Below are 17,500 nucleotides of genomic sequence, written 5' to 3'. Positions count from 1 at the left end.
CCTCTCTCTCTCATCCCCCTCTCTCTTGCTCTCTCCCTCCCTCTCTCTCTCATCCCCCCTCTCTCTCCCTCCCTCTCTCCCTCTCTCTCTCTCCCCCCCTCTCTCTTGCTCTCTCCCTCCCTCTCGCTCTCCCCCTCTCTCCCTCTGCCTACATCTCTATTTCCCTAGCCTCATCTCCCCTCTCCCTCCCTCTCTCTCCCCCCCCCTCTCTTGCTCTCTCCCTCCCTCTCTCCCTCTCTCTCTCATCCCCCCTCCCTCTTGCTCTCTCCCTCCCTCTCTCTCTCTCTCTCTCATCCCCCCTCTCTCTTGCTCTCTCCCTCCCTCTCTCTCTCATCCCCCCTCTCTTTCCCTCTCTCCCTCTGCCTACATCTCCATTTCCCTCTCCTCCCTCTCCCCCCCCCCCCCCCCCCCCCTCCCTTCCTCGCCAACAAAACAATAGGGCGGTGCTGATGCTGCGTAAACGCTGACGCGGGTGGAAACTGGGCCGTTTGGAGGCAGCCAAAAAACACACGCAGCAATAAACCCCTAAGAACCCCTCAGCATCAACCTGCTTCTACTGAGGATCGATAAGACTTCCACTTTGGCTGCTCCACATCTCCAGACTCAGAGAGCACTTTTACTGACTGTCAAAAAGGTCAGGCAGACATGTTCCTTCCCAGGTTGGGTGGCTGTAGCTATAGTGGAGGGGAGTAAATACCACACTTACTCTATGTGCCGTGTGTCTCTTGGAAGTCCACTTTTTGATCGCAAGCTTGCTGAACTTCTGCAGCTCCTTGTGTTCCGTCCACAAGAGAAACTGTTGGGAATTGTTCTCCTCTTTCAACTGTCAAACGTTACACGGAACGCTCTTTTAACTGGTTTAACCCATTGATACCCGGTGCAGCATTTGTGTGTGTATCCCTTTAAGACCGCGAACCGCTTAAAGGGATACACACACAAACGCTGCATCAGGTATCAATGGGTTAAGGGAGCATTTGTCGATACAAATCGATACTGCTGTACAGTACAGCAGCCTGTTGCACCAGCTGAACGTAAGTTCTCTCTTAAGTTGGGGTGTAAAGTCCACACTAACTGCTAGGTTCAAACTAGTTAGTTTGACACTAACGTTGTGTCTTTGTTTAGTTGCACCACAGAGACGTAAGGTACATCTTAACACATTCAGTGCCAGCGACGCCATATGGCGTCATTAGAAATTTACCGTACAGTGCCAGCGACGCCAAATGGCGTCATAACTCGATTTTTTTTTTTTGACGGGGGGGTGTCGATCTATGCCTCTTACATCGCCTCTTACAATATTCAGAGGTATTGAATGTGTCTAACCTATTTTACAGAACCCTTAGGTGGCGACAGCGCTCTCCAGATGAGAGAACGTGGAGTGAAACACACAGAAGAAGTCATTGGGGGGAAGGAAATCGCATCGCATCCGTCCGTATGCAGCGGCTTCATTGAAGCAACGTTTAGCTGTGCCCCTGCAGCAGCCAATCTGCTATCACAATTGAGCACCTCGATGTCCGCTGCAACAGCCTCCGTGTCCGCTGCAACACATGATCAGCCGTGGATTTGTTATTATTCTCAACTCGAAGCATGGGAGCTGGTACACGCGGCTGTAAAAAAGCAGGATCTGGCGGACTTTTTCAGTGCTGAGCACAGGCAGAGAAAACGAGAAAACAGCAGAGCAGAGAGACACTCCTCCCACAACGGGGGGGGGGGAGGAGGAGGGGGGGAGGTGGGCACGCAGAGCCAAGTACACAACACAGACCCAGACAGCAGGACAGGGTTGGCAAACGCAAGCCAGAATATCCGATGCCCACCAGCAGCAAAAGATCAGCAAGAAGCTGCAACCAGCAGCGCATGCAGGCGCCAGCGCTGCTGGTTTCAGCTAAAAATATTATTCTTCCAAACAAAATTCCCTTGCCTTCACTGTTTTATTGAAGGAAATTATTTTTGAGGTGTGACTACATCAGAAAATTAGCTTCAGAGTCAGTGATGTGCTTGAAATGTTTAATTTCACAAAAGGCTCATTATCTCAGCTCGTAGAAAAAAAGCTCTGTTTTTCGTTTAATCAAGCTATCTTCTCCGGCTCATAACTAAAGAGCGGAAAATGGGATCAATAAACTTTTTTTTGCAGGTGATAGAAGAGAGTCTCATCGTTATTTGTGCGTGTTCAGTGTTTACATAGTAATTATTAAAGAAATTATATGACTGTTTTAAAATGCATTGCGGCCTATGTGGCACAGCAAGCAACCTTTTGCCCAAGGGCCGTGGCACTGAAAGTGTTAACTAGTAGTCCCTACTAACCAAAATAGAGTCGCGGAAAATGACGTTTTCACTTCCTGTAGCCAATCAGTGAAAAGCATGGTGGAAACGGTGTTTATTTACCGTTGTTTAATTAAGTGGAATGAAAACAGTCGGGACATGTTGCCCACCGCAAGTTAGTGCTTTCATATTTCATCAACACTAACCAAATGAGAACGTTATTGAGTAACGTTCATTTGTTCATATTACGGTTAACGTTTATCTGTGAGCTCTTCATCAGTATTGTAGGCTAATTTACCACCATCCTGCCTCGCTAAATTGTTGCGGCTATTTTAATTTGTACGCAGTGCTGCAGCTTGTGGGAAACAAAAGCGTGAGTCATAAATATCAACGGGTGTAATAATTGATCACGGAGAGCGCGTCGCGGACGCAAAACAACGATGCGCCGCGGTGCCAAGTTGCAATCCGTGCCAACTGCTATTTTACGGAGGACTTTACACCTACTAAGACGTAGGTGTAAATTTTAAGTTCTAACTTATGCCTACGTTGTAACCATTTCACTTGGTGCAACGCACATATTTTTAGTAGTGCGTAAACTCGGACTTAGTGAGACTTTACGTTCAAACTAGCTTACGTTTCAACTTAGTGATGCAACCCACTGCAGTACTGTGCTGTACCGTACAGTCAACCTAGTGACATCATCAGTAGCAGCAGCACCCTACTTGGTGAAAAGGAGATGTTCATCTTTCTAGTACATCTAGATAAATGTCACACTTGAAAGCAGTGTCCTGTCTTGTCTTGTCTGAGGTGAAATGCAAATGAACTAGAGTCACGTGATCACATGTTTCATGTCCTCTTTAAAGTGTTTTGCAATGACACACTTGTGTCTTCCTGACCGTCGTACCTGGTTGAGCTGCTCCTGGTCGTCAAAGCCCTCCAGGACCCTCCGGTACTTCCTCTCCCTGTACTTCCTGCGGACGAACGTGGCCCGCTGCTCCGCCGAAGAGCCGACGTATAGCTCCTCCTCCATGGGAAGGTTAGCGGCCCAGAAGCTGTTAGCGTTCTTGTTGCCCACCTCCAGGAAGAGCTGGGGGGGGGAGACACAGAGGGGGGAAGCGTCCAAGTTTAGGTGAGAAATGACCATTGGAGAGATCACACATTAGGCATGTCAACAACTAATCGAAGATCGATTAACTGGTCGTTAAAGATTTACTCGAACACGTGAAATTGACTCAATCTACTATTGTGTATTCACATACAGTATTACATTCTAGCTGTCCGTAAATGGTGTATTTTCAAAGTATGCTTCAATGAACCCGCCAGAGGCCACACCTGGCGCAATATGACTGACAGGGAAGCTATCTGGGGGTCTGGAAATAAGTTAAAAAGTGTATATATAATTATATACTATATAATATAGCTTAAAGCACTGTTGATGTCAGAAATGTTATGCTAAGCACTGATGATGTCATGATATTGAGGTCATAGACACTGACGATGTCACTTCACACACAGCCCTCCACAATATGCTAATGAGGTCATATACATTGTGACATCATCAGTGGCAGTGCTGACATCCAGCTAACGTTTGGGATGACCCTGCTCCCTAATGATGTCACCCAGTTCCAGTCATCAGCCTATCAGTGTCTGTCACAAATCACTGATGACATCGCAGTTGCTTAAATTACATCACTGATGATGTCATAATGTATATGACATGATTGTGGGGCATAACGTCATCAGTTGTTATGACATCAGTCGGGGGGGTTTGCATGCTCAGTTGATGGATTGCGTTTACTAATATGACATCATCACACCACTGGCCACCACTCGACAATTATGACAATGATGTCATCTCTCTGGCCACCAATCGACGCTTGGGGCTGGGGCATGACATCAGTCATACACATAGGACATACTGTACATCAGGGGTGCCCACACTTTTTCAGCTTGCGAGCTACTTTTAAAATGACCAAGTCAAAGTGAGCTACCAAGCATATTTATTTATATATATATACACTGAGTATACAGTGGAAAACAGTGGAACAGTGGAAAAACAGTGGAAAAACAGTGGAAACAGTGGAAAAACAGTGGAAACAGTGGAAAAACAGTAAAAAAAAAAAAAAAAAAAAAATTTTTTTTTTTTTTTTTTTCTTCCTCAATGCCATGCGATCGACCACACTACCGTCGCGATCGACCGGTCGATCGCGATCGACGTATTGGGCACCCCTGCTGTACATACAGCCAGGATTGTGGGGCTGGGGGATGATATCAATCATACCCATAATGCCATAATGGACGGACAGACACACAAAGTCAGTTATAGAGGTGGCTGCACCGCATCATCAGTGGGTATGACATCATCGGTCAGGGGCGTCTGCATGCATAGTTGATGCATTCTGTTTGTTTACTAATATGCCATCATCAGAACGATCATGCTGCTTCTATAACTGACTTTGTGTGTCTGTCCGTCCTTCCACTCGATGATTGTGGTGCATGACATCGTCAGTGGGTATGACATCATCAGTCGACTCGGGGGTGTTTGCATGCTGTATGTTTACTAATATGACATCATCAGTCACCACTCTGACATTCCGTGCCATACGGGACATTCCGTGGCATAATGGAAGTACACACATAGTCACTTATAGAAGCGGCTGCACCGCTTAAAAATATGACATAACATTTTGATATCGTGACATCCTCAGTGATGTCATGCACACGTCTGCATGTATGTCTGTGCCTGTAACATCATAAATCACCGAAATTGTCATCATCAGTGATGTCATAATTCCTTCCCTGCTGAGGTGATAAAGGGAAGCTCTTGTTCACAGCCCAGACAACATGCTGCTCTCTGAGAAAGTCAAGCTCTTTGTTGTGGTGTGTGTCTGTCTGATTGTGCTGTCTGTGCCAGTGTGTGTTGTCAATGCTGCACGGCATCACAAGGAGAAACTGAAGCTCTTTAAGGGTGTTCAAGGAAACTGTAATAAAACAGCAGAACGCATTAAGGACCAGGCCCGACGCACAGAGAGGCAGATTAAGCAGGAGTTTGAGAAGCTTCACCAGTTTCTAGAAGAGGAAAAGAGGTCTAGGATCGCTGCACTGAGGGAGGAAGAGGAGCAGAAGAGCCAGACGATGAAGGAGAAGACTGAGGGTCTGAGCAGAGAGATAGCAGCTCTTTCACACACAGTCAGAGCCATAGAGAAGGAGCTGAGAGCTGAAGATGTCTCAGTCCTGCAGACCTACAAGGCTACAGTGGAAAGAGTCCAGCGCCCCCTGCTGGAAGATCCACAGTTGGTCTCAGGAGCTCTGATAGACGAGGCCAAACACCTGACCAACCTGAGCTTCACAGTCTGGTACAAGATGAAGGAGATTGTGTCCTACACTCCTGTGATTCTGGACCCAAACACTGCACATTGGAGCCTCAAGCTTTCTGAAGATCTGACCAGTATGGAATTGAAATATGAAAATCGATACCTCACGACTCCCGACAACCTAGAGAGATATGACTACCTCTATTCTGTCCTGGGCTCTGAGGGCTTTAACTCAGGAACTCACAGCTGGGATGTTGACATTGGAAGAACATGGTGTAAACTGGGTGTGGTTGCAGAGTCTGAGCCGAGGAAAAATTGGGTATTTTTAAAGACAAGGACATACTTTGTCGAGCGAAGGGAAATGGTTCTCGGTCCAGTAGCACCTGGGAGGATCAGAGTGAGTCTGGACTGGAACAGAGGAAAGCTGTCATTCTATGAGCTTGATACTAACAACCTATACACCTCCACGCACAACTTCACTGAGAGGATGTTTCCCTACTTTAGCTCTCATGGTCCTCTGAAGATATTACCAGTAGAAGGTCTCTAACGGGGACAAACTTTGACACGTGTCCCTCAACCAACATGTCAAGAGCACTTGAAGCGCTGGTGCTGCATGAGGCCACTAGGTGTCTGAGGCCCTGCCTGTATGTTTGTCTGTCTGTCCCCGTGAAAGAAAGAACTGCAGGTCACCGATGATGTCATAGAGTTCTAGACAACTCGGCCTGGTGGCCAGGTCACTACTATATTGATGTCATATATCACCGATGATGTCATAGATCACTGATCATGATGTCAAGAGTGACGAGGTCATAAATCACAGATGATACGACACAGTTCTAGACCGCTCAGCCTGATGGCCAGGTCACTATATCACCAATAATGCCATCAATAACTGATGATGTCACAGACAGTGATGAGGTCATAGATGATGTCACAGTTCTAGACAGATGGACCGATAGTTTCCACTCTACCTTGAACAACGCATATTTGCTATAATGCCAGGGAGCAAGTGTGTTAATGATGTCATCCGACACATGGCTGCCTGGCAAACATTGCCAGCTAGCTGCCGGCCACTGATGACATCTAACTGACAAGTATCCAAAATGCTCACATCACTGATGCCATCACCGGTGTCACCCGAGCATTTTGGATACTTGCTCAGCGTTCGTTGTCAGTCAGTCAGCTTCCAAGTTATTATTTATTTATCCCCATGGGGAAATTCATCCTCTGCTAGGAACCTTCCTAGAACTAGGAGCAGTGGGCAGCTGCAGTGCAGCCCCCCCCCCCCCCCGTGTCTCACACACGTACGTACCTCCACTAGCTCGTTACTCCAGATGCTGCTGTCCAACTTCAAGCTCCGCACTTTGGAGATGCTCGGGCCTAGAGAGCGGTGCTGCCCTGGGCATGCAGAAACACACAAACACACACACACACACATGCGCACGCACACACACATTAGCATATTGCAGCTGTCGGGTGAATACATTAGAACTTTGCGATGTTCAGGTTTGCACTCTCCTCTGTGGGATCAGAGAACCCCTACAACACCCCCCGGGGGGTTTAGGAAACCTTTTCACAACCAATTAGATCAATTGCAAAATGCACGCCAAAAAAAACAAAAACAAGGCTGTTTATCTCACACACGCAAACGCACAAATAAAGATGCACATCTACGCACGCGCAACATGTCAGCGAGGCAGAGAAACGGAGCATGACCGCAAGCGAATTGTCTCACTGACGACGGACATATTTAGTGCCTTCAGCAGCCCTAATTGGAAATGAAAGCACAGAACGACGGCCATTAATTGCTAATGAATCACAAGTAATTAATTGTGTTGCTTGCTCGGCCTGTTTATTTGGGTGAACGAGAGGGCTTATGTTGTATGGTCAGTGTCTGGGGTTGCTTATGGCCAGAGACAGATCCGGCCTGCATAGAACATGACAGACGACGTATGAGCGAATGTGAATCATTGTCTTGTGTGCAACTGGATATGATCTTAGAAGATCTTGCATGATCTCATGAATGTCTCCTGTGCCGAAGTGGAGCACGCACGCGTGTTACAGTTTAACCCATTGATACCTGATGCAGCATTTGTGTGTATATCCCTCATTTGTGTGCGTATCCCTTTAAGACCGCGAACCGCGTTAACGCGGTTCGCGGTCTTAAAGGGATACACACACAAATGCTGCATCAGGTATCAATGGGTTAAGGATTTTGGACCCAAGAGCAGACCCAGAGACAGCTTCCAAGTTTAACAGAGTTTATTGGAAAATAGATGGCTGGAGTGAGCGGCAGGCAGGCAGGCAGGCAGTGGCAGAGAGAGTTTACAGCAGGTGAAGACGGAGACGAACCCGGGACTCTGCTGCTCACAGCTGACAGCAGGGGGAGGAACCATACGACCTGAGCACAGGAGGATAGGCAGGCGTCAAAAACAGTCCACGGGAAAACACAAGGAAACTTCGAGAGATATTTAGCTGCATCTGCGAGCCCACGAAGCAGGCGAGACCTCACGGGCAAGCCAACGAGGTACGCTAGAAAGCGCGCTCAATTTCTAGTTCCATATAGGATATGACACGGCCTGGAGAAAGAGATCACAGGTAGGCCACCGGAAATTGCACAAATCAAGATAAAAGGTTGCTTTTGGAAGAAATGTGTTGTTCACTTTTTTCGTATCCCGCAAGTTTAGGTGTTGAAGAACAGCTTTGGGATCACCAAATACTTATAATTTGTTAGCAAACTAAGGCGGCGTTCACACCCAACGCGCTTTTTTCAGTCAGAACGCTATGGAAATCATGTCGAGGGCACTTCCATTGTGCACAAAACACAGCGCAAGGAGCGTTTTTTATCCGTTTTCCACTGCAGTCGCGTTTGATGTTGTTCACTGTCAACATGAATTCTGGCAGCAGCGGAGGTTGAGGATCCCTCTGGGAGGAGAAAATGTAGGAGTGAAAAGAGCAGCAGCGCGCTTTTCCTCCAAATGTTCAACTTTTTCCGCTTTAAAACGTCCAGAGCGCTCCGCCAAAAAGAACGAGACGGCACTAGCGTTTAAACGCCAGGTGCGTTCCTTGAAAGAGGAGCACGTTTAGCGCGTCCTTACATAGAGAATGAATTGCAGAAAGGTGCTGGCAGCTCCAAAAACGCTTTTGGTGTGAACGTCCCCTAACGGTTGTTCAGGGCAAACCCAGCATGTTCACCAACTTTCAGGGCGATTTTCTCTGAATGTTGCTTCGAGTACCAACATTAAAATTAGGGATGCACGATATATCGGCAATCATATCGGTATCGGCCGATGTTGGTCATTTTTTAACATTAATTGTTAATATCGGTTATCATTATCAGCCAAATTCTTCACATTGATATGAAATAATGCAGTAAATCTATGATTTATGGGCTTTTCCAAAGGATTTGCAAATAACGAAATGCATAACTTTTTCAAATTCAGTGTTAACATGTGTTTTTCAGTATGTACAAAATGTGATGATCATAAAAATGTGGTTTTATACAGATCATATCGACATCGGTAAATATCGCTTATCGGACATAACGGCAATGTTAATATCGGTTATCGGCATCGGCCAAAATTTTCATATCGGTGCATCCCTAATTCAAATATTCTCAAACATTTGTCAACTCTTTTCAGATTTTAACATTTGAAAGCTTACCCTCTAAAAAAAAAAAAAAACATTGGCCTATTTGTCACCACAACACCAGTTTACTGGGTAGACAACGAAGCACGACTTTATTCAGTGTGGTACCGTCCCAAAATGAGTAATAAGGATGTGGGCTGACAACACAGATTGTCTTTTTGAGACCACATGAGGGAACACGTTTATCCACGGGCCCTACAGCAGCATGCCTGCACAGAGCTGTCTCAATGCTCTCTCCCCATTGAGCCATACAGGGCCACAGGGGCGCATTTTCACTTCATCATCATAAATAAATAAATAAATAAATAAATAAATAAATAAATAAATAAATAAATTGTGTGTATGCGCACATGCCACCGGCATGCACACGACGAGATCGTCACATAAAAATAGCCTGTTGTAGAAATGTCTAAATCTTCCCTGTTGGACCAAAACCAACACGTAAAAAAAGGTTCATTCCCAGTTTCCCACCTCACCGGCTCCCTCACAAAAGCGCGCCGAAAAACCCGCCGAAAATGTCCAACCCCAATTAAAAACTTTCCGCCAGCGACGACAGCACCGGCAGGCAGCACCTTCCCAGCCCTCCTTTACCGCTGTGGCATTTCACTCCACGAGAGAGAGTCAGGAGGGTTGGAACAAAAGGAGAAACCCACGAGGAGCACTGCATCTTTGCGTTGCCACGGCAACTGTTGCCGGCGGCACAGCCGTCTCCGCGCGTCGTCGTCGCTGTCCGGGTTGAAAGGAGTTTATTGCAATTACACGTGTGGAGAGCTGGGAGCGATGCCATTCACACTGGTGGGCGTGTTTACTGGTGGCAGAGCGGCTTGTGAGGGAGAGAGACAAAAGAAGAGCACTGTGGAGAGGACATTATTAGGGAAGTTATTTATGATTATTATTATTATTACATGTTTATTGGGAAATGGGGGTTTGGGCTGTTGAGGAGCTAACCGCTTGTAAAACTAAACACCAACTTTGTAAGGTGGGAGAGGTCTGTCTCGCCGGGGGGGGAGACCGTTTGGACCGACACGGGGAATTCCGGATGTGAAAAATCAGGTCAATGTGGAAGTAGCAAAAACTGCGCTTCCTCGAATGGCCACTTGAGGCTCCAATAGGGAGCCATCCCCCATAGGGCGTCATCCCCCATTCACGCTCTCATGTTAAAATGTCCAACTGCAAAAAGATGTCTGATTGCATATAAGTCAGTGGACTGCTGATGACCAGAGCAGGAGTCTTAGCCTGCCTGTCATTTGTGATCTGTATGCTCTGATGAAGGTCTAGTCGACCGAAAGCTTAATAAATGTGAAATCTGTACAGATTCAAGTGTGCGGAAATTCCTTTTATATATATAAGTCAGTGGAAAAATGACCCTGACATCTCACTTGATGTACTATCTCGGAAAAAACTATCAGTTCATGGTTCAAGTCTTCTTCAATGCGGTCTGGTGTTGATTTGGTCAATTATGGTCCCAATTTAGAGGAAAACAGACCATGATTTGGGGCGTGATTGACAGGTCCGCCTGTCCAGTCATCGCGCAGCTCACCGATCACGGACCAATAGCGGCGGGCGGCGCCGCGGCTCTTCTCAACCGAATAATATGGTCACTTCTGGGTCCAAGGAAACCAAGATGGCGACGGTCACGACGCGAAACCAACGGGTGACGTCGCGGTGGCTCCGCCCATCGTTTCACACAGTCTATGAAAACAGACTATATAGTCGTCGTCGTCGTCGTCGCCTCTCTCTCTCTCTCTCTCTCACTCACTCTCTCTCTCTCTCTCTCTCTCTCTCTGCCTTGGCACGCGAGGAAGAAAGCCAATCTGGGATCATTGTGACCATTAGCCCTCTCTCGTTACTTCCTCCCTCGTCCTCTTGTTCAGCATTTCTCTTTATTGTCCGCGACACCACCGCGCTAATTAAAAGCGCGAGCCGTCGTCGTCGTCGTCGCTATTCCAAACAGACCGCCGTCTAATTTGAGTCAAGTGGATGTGAGGACAGGTCTTCTTTCTCGTTGCAGATACCTGGATGACCTCGTTGCAGATACTCTCTCCCTCTCCCTCTCCCCCCTCTCCCTCTCCCTCTCCCTCTCCCTCTCCCTCTCCCCCCTCTCCCTCTCCCCCCTCTCCCCCCTCTCCCTCTCCCTCTCCCTCTCCCTCTCCCCCCTCTCCCTCTCCCCCCTCTCCCCCCTCTCCCTCTCCCTCTCCCTCTCCCTCTCCCCCCTCTCCCTCTCCCTCTCCCTCTCCCCCCTCTCCCTCTCCCCCCTCTCCCTCTCCCCCCTCTCCCCCCTCTCCCTCTCTCTCTCCCCCCTCTCCCTCTCTCTCTCCCTCTCTCTCTCCCCCCTCTCCCTCTCCCTCTCCCTCTCCCTCTCCCTCTCCCTCTCCCCCCTCTCCCTCTCCCTCTCCCTCTCCCCCCTCTCCCTCTCCCTCTCCCCCCTCTCCCTCTCCCTCTCCCCCCTCTCCCTCTCCCTCTCCCTCTCCCCCCTCTCCCTCTCCCTCTCTCCCTCTCCCTCTCCCCCCTCTCCCTCTCCCTCTCCCTCTCCCCCCTCTCCCTCTCCCTCTCCCCCCTCTCCCTCTCCCTCTCCCCCCTCTCCCTCTCTCTCTCCCTCTCTCTCTCCCTCTCCCCCCTCTCCCTCTCCCTCTCCCTCTCCCTCTCCCTCTCCCCCCTCTCCCTCTCCCTCTCCCCCCTCTCCCTCTCCCTCTCCCCCCTCTCCCTCTCCCTCTCCCTCTCCCCCCTCTCCCTCTCCCTCTCCCTCTCCCTCTCCCTCCCCCTCTCCCTCTCCTCCCTCTCCCTCTCCCTCTCCCTCTCCCCCCTCTCCCTCTCCCTCTCCCTCTCCCTCTCCCCTCTCTCTCTCTCCCTCTCCCTCTCCCTCTCCCCCCCGGTCTCTGTCGACCACAATGTAAGAATATTAAACACGCCTGCAAATGGAATCATTTAAGGGGGTGTTTGAAAAGCGATGTCGCGGCTATCTGACGCGTAGCAATTACACGGGCTTTGCAGGAGGCGAGGTGAAGGATCAAATTAAAACTTATATATGACTCTATGGGAGAGATCTCAAGCCTATTGAAGGAGACAGATGGGGGGGGGGGGGGATGGGGAGGGGTGACAGACATGTGTGTGTGTGTGTGTGTGTACGCGGGGGAGAGTCAAACCCACCTCCCTAGACCTGAAGCTAGGGACTCACCATATTGGATTTTTTTTTTGTGTCGGTATCTGATTTTTTTCCTTTCCGATATCCGATATGCAAATATTTTCCCACTCTTTTGGCCGACTCCCGATGCCGATATATGCCCCCCCCCCCCACCTAATTTCAGACAACATCAAGTCTCTCCTATAGTGGAATGAACTTTCTTTTTTTTTCTTTTTCTTTTTCTTTTTCTCATAATATGTTTATTAAATTTTTCCCTGTACAATTATCAACTGCTATTGCAAGTATTACAATATAGGTTTTGTACAATAAACACAACAAAACAAATACAACCCTCCCACACACACAAACCCCCACTCTCTCTCCCTCTCGCTCTCAACATCTATCAACCAGTGGTACCTAATAAAGTAAAGACAATTTTGAACAAAAAACAACATTTTCAGAAGAAACCTGGAATCTACCACATACTGTAAGTCTTCAAGATCCCTGTCCTGAGTCCGCCTCCTGTATGAGCTCCCCTATATCTGCACTAAATGGATTCCATATCCGCTCATACACTTCCAATTTGTTTTTCAAGGTGTATGTTATTCTTTCCATTGTCATACATTGTGCCATGTTCCTGATCCAGACCCCAATTGAAGGTACATCAGTTTTCTTCCAATTAAGAGCGATCATACGTTTTGCCTGCAGTATAGCAAAGTCAATCAATTTATATTCTTTGGTTGTCAAATTGAGACCTATTGGGTATAGGTGAAGTAATATCATTTTAGAATCTAATTGAATATTCACAGACAAAATGGTCATGATTTTATTGATCTGGAATTAACTATTAATTATTATGCCTACCCTTATCGCGATGGCTCACTGGCAGATGCAGACATAAATGCAATGCTTTTCAAAATATCCATTCACTGGGCAACGACTTCAACGTCGGTTATGTAGAAGATGCCATATACAGTACATGAGCATTTGGTCATAATTAAAGGGTCATTTTATCAGCCTCTCATATCGGCAGAAATGTTCGTTTCTTGGCCGATATCGATGACGTGCCGCTATTATCATAGAGACGCTGCATGAAATAGGCCACGCCCATCACGGGGGGGTGGGGGGGGGGGAGCTCTCCATTCACTTCCATACACCAGCGTCATTTTCCTTGAATTAAACATAGCTAAAAGCTGTTGTGTGGTGGGGCTGCGCTAGCCTGGTAAACCAGCCCGTCACGTGAACTCACATTTCATTTGGTTCGGCGTGACGGTCTGGCCCCGACGCCATGGGGGGGGGTTTAGCAGAAGCTGCAGAGCGGAAGAGCCAATCAGCGACTGCGCTGTGATTGACAGCGCAAGTTGGGCCAATCAGGAACGCTACTAGCACTGCACTAACAAAACAATAATGGCCGCCTCCTTGCCTGATCGTCTCAAGGAGTAATGTCAGCGTTTGTCTAGTTTAAACAGCCATAAAGTGCAGTTATTGCAGAAATAGACTCAATAACAACAATTAAACAAGTACAGGAGTATCGCCGCACCCGCGCGGAGATTCTCGGTTTTTATTTTTTGCCATTCTCCCGAGTGGATTTGGGTTTGACTGTATCCGACCCTGATTGGCTGAAGGAGTTGTCTGTCAAGGCAACTACGCCCGCCCACGCTCCCGCCCCTGCTAAAGACTGGGTGAAGAGTCGGGGCCAGACCGTCACGCAGAACCAAATGAAATGTGAGTTCACGTGACGGGCTGGTTTACCAGGCTAGGGCTGCGCAGACAACAAATGTAAAAAAAAAAATCACCAATTTTCTTTTTTTTTGTGTACTCCCGAGCAAAACAAGGAAGCCGTTGAGAATTGGCGAGAAGAAAAATGTGGATCTAGGTGTCAAGGAAGTAAGTCATAAGTAAGTCAAGTCAAGTTCATGTTCCGTATATATGATCTTTGTGTGCAACACGTGACATAGGAGAACGCCAGGATTGGGAAGCGTGGGGTAAGGGGGGGGGGGGTTGTGGCCGTGGTTTCTGAATGATGACTGGGCGCTCTGCAGTGTCTCTATGCGTCCCTCCCATCAGTCCTTTGTCTCACGCCGCAGACAAACAAACATGTCACACTGGCTGACCTCCATACCGAGCAGATATCCCTCCTCATCAGGCAGGGGCAGTCGCCTCTCTCTAATCATGTTTAGTGTGTCAAGAAGCAGTTTGCGATCGCAAACCCAGTCCCAGCGCAGCAGGGCCCTAATCTCTGTTGCCATTTCATCTGAGAACATCCAGCAGATTAGACAGAGTCCAGAGGCCTGCAGCCAGCAAGCCCCATAAGTGGCTTATCAGCCCAGATCTGACTCCAGCACAGCCTCTGGTGTGTGAGAGTACATACTCTCTCTCACACACACACACACACACATTCAGAATTGAGTATGAACAAACATTCGCTTTAAAATCCTTTCTGTTTGCCGTGTCTCTCTGAGTCTCTGTGACGTGACTTTGGGGGGAAAAATGAGCTCTCTCTCCATTAGAGATGGTGAGATTCACTGATTTGGCCGATTTGTGCACGCGGCATAAAGGTTCAAGATGCGATTGCAGCGGTTAAAAGGGTGCGCATCGGATACAATTTGGGATGAAGTCGCGATGCGTCGTTTCTAACATCTTTGCAGCTGTAAAAAATCAGATTTATATTGATACGGCAGAGGCCCTATGCCTTGAAACACTTTAAAAACTTTATATCGATATAAAGTAAAAATGGCGTTGTTGTCTTTTTGTTCATTTATTATTTGCTGCTTAAGAAATACAATCAAACTCTCTGTACTATATCGTATTATATCAATATGACTATACAGTATGTAAGGGATAATGTATTGTGAGCCGGTGATTACTGGCGGAATAATGACCGACAGGTGAATGATTGAGCCCGACGCGCAGCGGAGGGCTTAAAGTCCCCGGAAACCAGAAATATTTCTTTATTATTTAGCATTTTGAGTTCATCACATCACAGGACCCTATGTTAATAAGCCACCAGCCAAATTTGAACGATGATGAACGTCGCAAAGTATATAAATTTAGGTTTGACAGTCGTGGCAAAACTCATGAGAATCAATTATTTTTTAGAGTGTATTTTCTCCCGCGGACTGTGTGGGCGTGTCCCGTCTGCAGCAGGTTTTCCGAGAGAGAGAGAGAGCGCGAGACAGAGGGGGGGAGGGAAACGCAGAAAGAGATCGAGTGCATGTGTCGAACACACACACACACACGTGTGTGTGTGTGTGTGTGTGTGTGTGTGTGTGTGTTCGTTGCTCGGAGAGGGAGAGAGAGAGACTTGCTGCGACTGCACAGCGCTACTGTGTCTCTGTGTGTGTGTGTGTGTGTGTGTGTGTGTGTGAGAGAGAGTAACCTCGCGTCACCAGCCTGTGTGTCTCTCTCTGTGCTCTCTCTCTCACTAGTCCCGAGAGAGAGAGAGAGAGAGAGAGAGAGAGAGAGAGAAGCATAGCGCTTGGCACGACGGCACACAGAGTGGGAGGGAGACGGACAGCGAGGGAGCGCTGTCACTGGGGGCAAAGAACGGACAAAAGGAGGGTGGGTGCGGATTGCGCGCGTGTACAAAGGTTATATAGAGCTTATGACGTCATAAGCTCCTGCATTTTAGCACCTCGCGCACTGCTCTCTTCAATGAGGAAGTACCTTGTAGAATCTTGTAGAAAAGTGTCGATTTTAAGGCTTTGGGTTGAAAGTAATGTATAATAATTTCTGAGGGACACAATTACTAACATAAGACCCTAAATAACATAGTTAGAACGTTTTTGTGGATTTTGGTTTCCAGGGACTTTAATCATTCACCTGAAGGTCATTATTTCCAGTAATCACCGGCTCACTATACATTATCCCGCTTAGAACACGGCCTACAACTAAATCATTCAATAATCTGACAAAAATAATTATTCAAATAGATTTTTTAATAGCGTTTTCAACGACAAAGCGGTTTCAATCGTAATTGGCACACAAGACACCACAGCTGCAACTGGTTGGCCTAATTAGTAGTGTTTGCTGACAAAAGGCTCTTATCAACTGATTAATCCAGGTGTGGCAGAGCAGCGGTCGGTTGTCGAGAAATAATGACCGGTGAATCTTGTTGATTGACCAATCAGAATCGAGTATTCAAGAGAGCCGTGTTTTGCCGTGAATTGTATAGCATCATTCTTTAGCATTGTGTGATAGCCCAGCCCAGGCAGACACGATCGGGGATTTAACCACCGCAGTAAACGCACATCTGAGCAGACGTCTTGTGTTCTGCTCTAGAACCCCCAAACCTGTAGTTTAGAGCCGCAGCACCGTCTTTTGGTGAGTCAGCCCATGAGATATATGGGCGGTTTTACCCCACTCGCGCGCCAGCCGTTTAACATTTTGTGGGCGTTCCCAGACATGCGGACTGTCTCTATGCTTGTTTATGTATGTGTGCGTGTGTGTGTGTGTGTGTGTGCGTGCGTGTGTGTGTGTGTGTGCGTGTGTGCGTGTGTGTGTGTGTTCGAGAAACAAGTACCTGAGGATACACCCGAAAGGGGGCCCCTTCTTACCTGCGCACTTCTTACAGATGACCACGCCCAGGTTGACCGACGCCCACTCGGGCCGCGGGGCGCGGCAGTCGCCGCAGCTCCGGTTGGCTTCGTTGAACCAGATCTTCTCGGCCACTTCGTAGTCGGAGAGCGTCTCCACAATCGATTCCTGGACCGCCTCAATCCACTCCTCCTTCTCCCGTTCGGACTCGGCCGTGAAGCTGCAACAATTGATTTTTTTGGGGGGGGGGGGGGGGGGGGCGACACATACCTCACTGTTATTGATTTGATTTGAGAGAGCAATTAAACAGTGTAGTATCGCTTGCCAGGGTTATTGGTGGGATGGGGGGGGGGGGGTGCAGCAGGATTTGGAGGAGGAGCTTTGGGGGTTGCCAAGTAGTGGAGAGACGTCTATGTGCGATTGCATTGGACAATTTGGGCGAAATTGATAGGGGGAGTGCGGGGGCAGTGATGGGCAGGTAAATCACTCTCTCTCCTCCTTGCACCGCTGAAATCTATAAAGAGCTAATGCAGGATATTTTGTCAGGGACATTATGTCTGTCTTAGATTCAGCGAGGGGGGAAGAGGAAATGGTGATGGGAGTAATACGCTGTGAAACGCAGCCT

At 47.9% G+C, this 17,500-nt stretch overlaps 1 protein-coding gene across 1 annotated transcript in view; it reads right to left on the bottom strand.

Annotated features, from left to right (window-relative positions):
• arap2 (ArfGAP with RhoGAP domain, ankyrin repeat and PH domain 2) overlaps window positions 1-17,500 on the bottom strand; it is a gene marked incomplete at both ends in the record, with an annotated part of 247,365 nt that overhangs the window by 136,214 nt on the left and 93,651 nt on the right. The window contains 3 exons of the mRNA XM_083640202.1: window positions 3,161-3,343; window positions 6,883-6,968; window positions 16,896-17,095. Coding sequence (XP_083496328.1) covers window positions 3,161-3,343; window positions 6,883-6,968; window positions 16,896-17,095 — 469 coding nt within the window. The remainder of the gene's footprint in view (window positions 1-3,160; window positions 3,344-6,882; window positions 6,969-16,895; window positions 17,096-17,500) is intronic.

Source organism: Poromitra crassiceps (genome assembly GCF_964638095.1).
Source record: "Poromitra crassiceps genome assembly, chromosome: 7".
Classification (NCBI taxonomy): domain Eukaryota; kingdom Metazoa; phylum Chordata; class Actinopteri; order Beryciformes; family Melamphaidae; genus Poromitra; species Poromitra crassiceps.
Note: the sequence above shows the minus strand (reverse complement) of the source record. Positions and strands in the feature narration are given on the sequence as shown.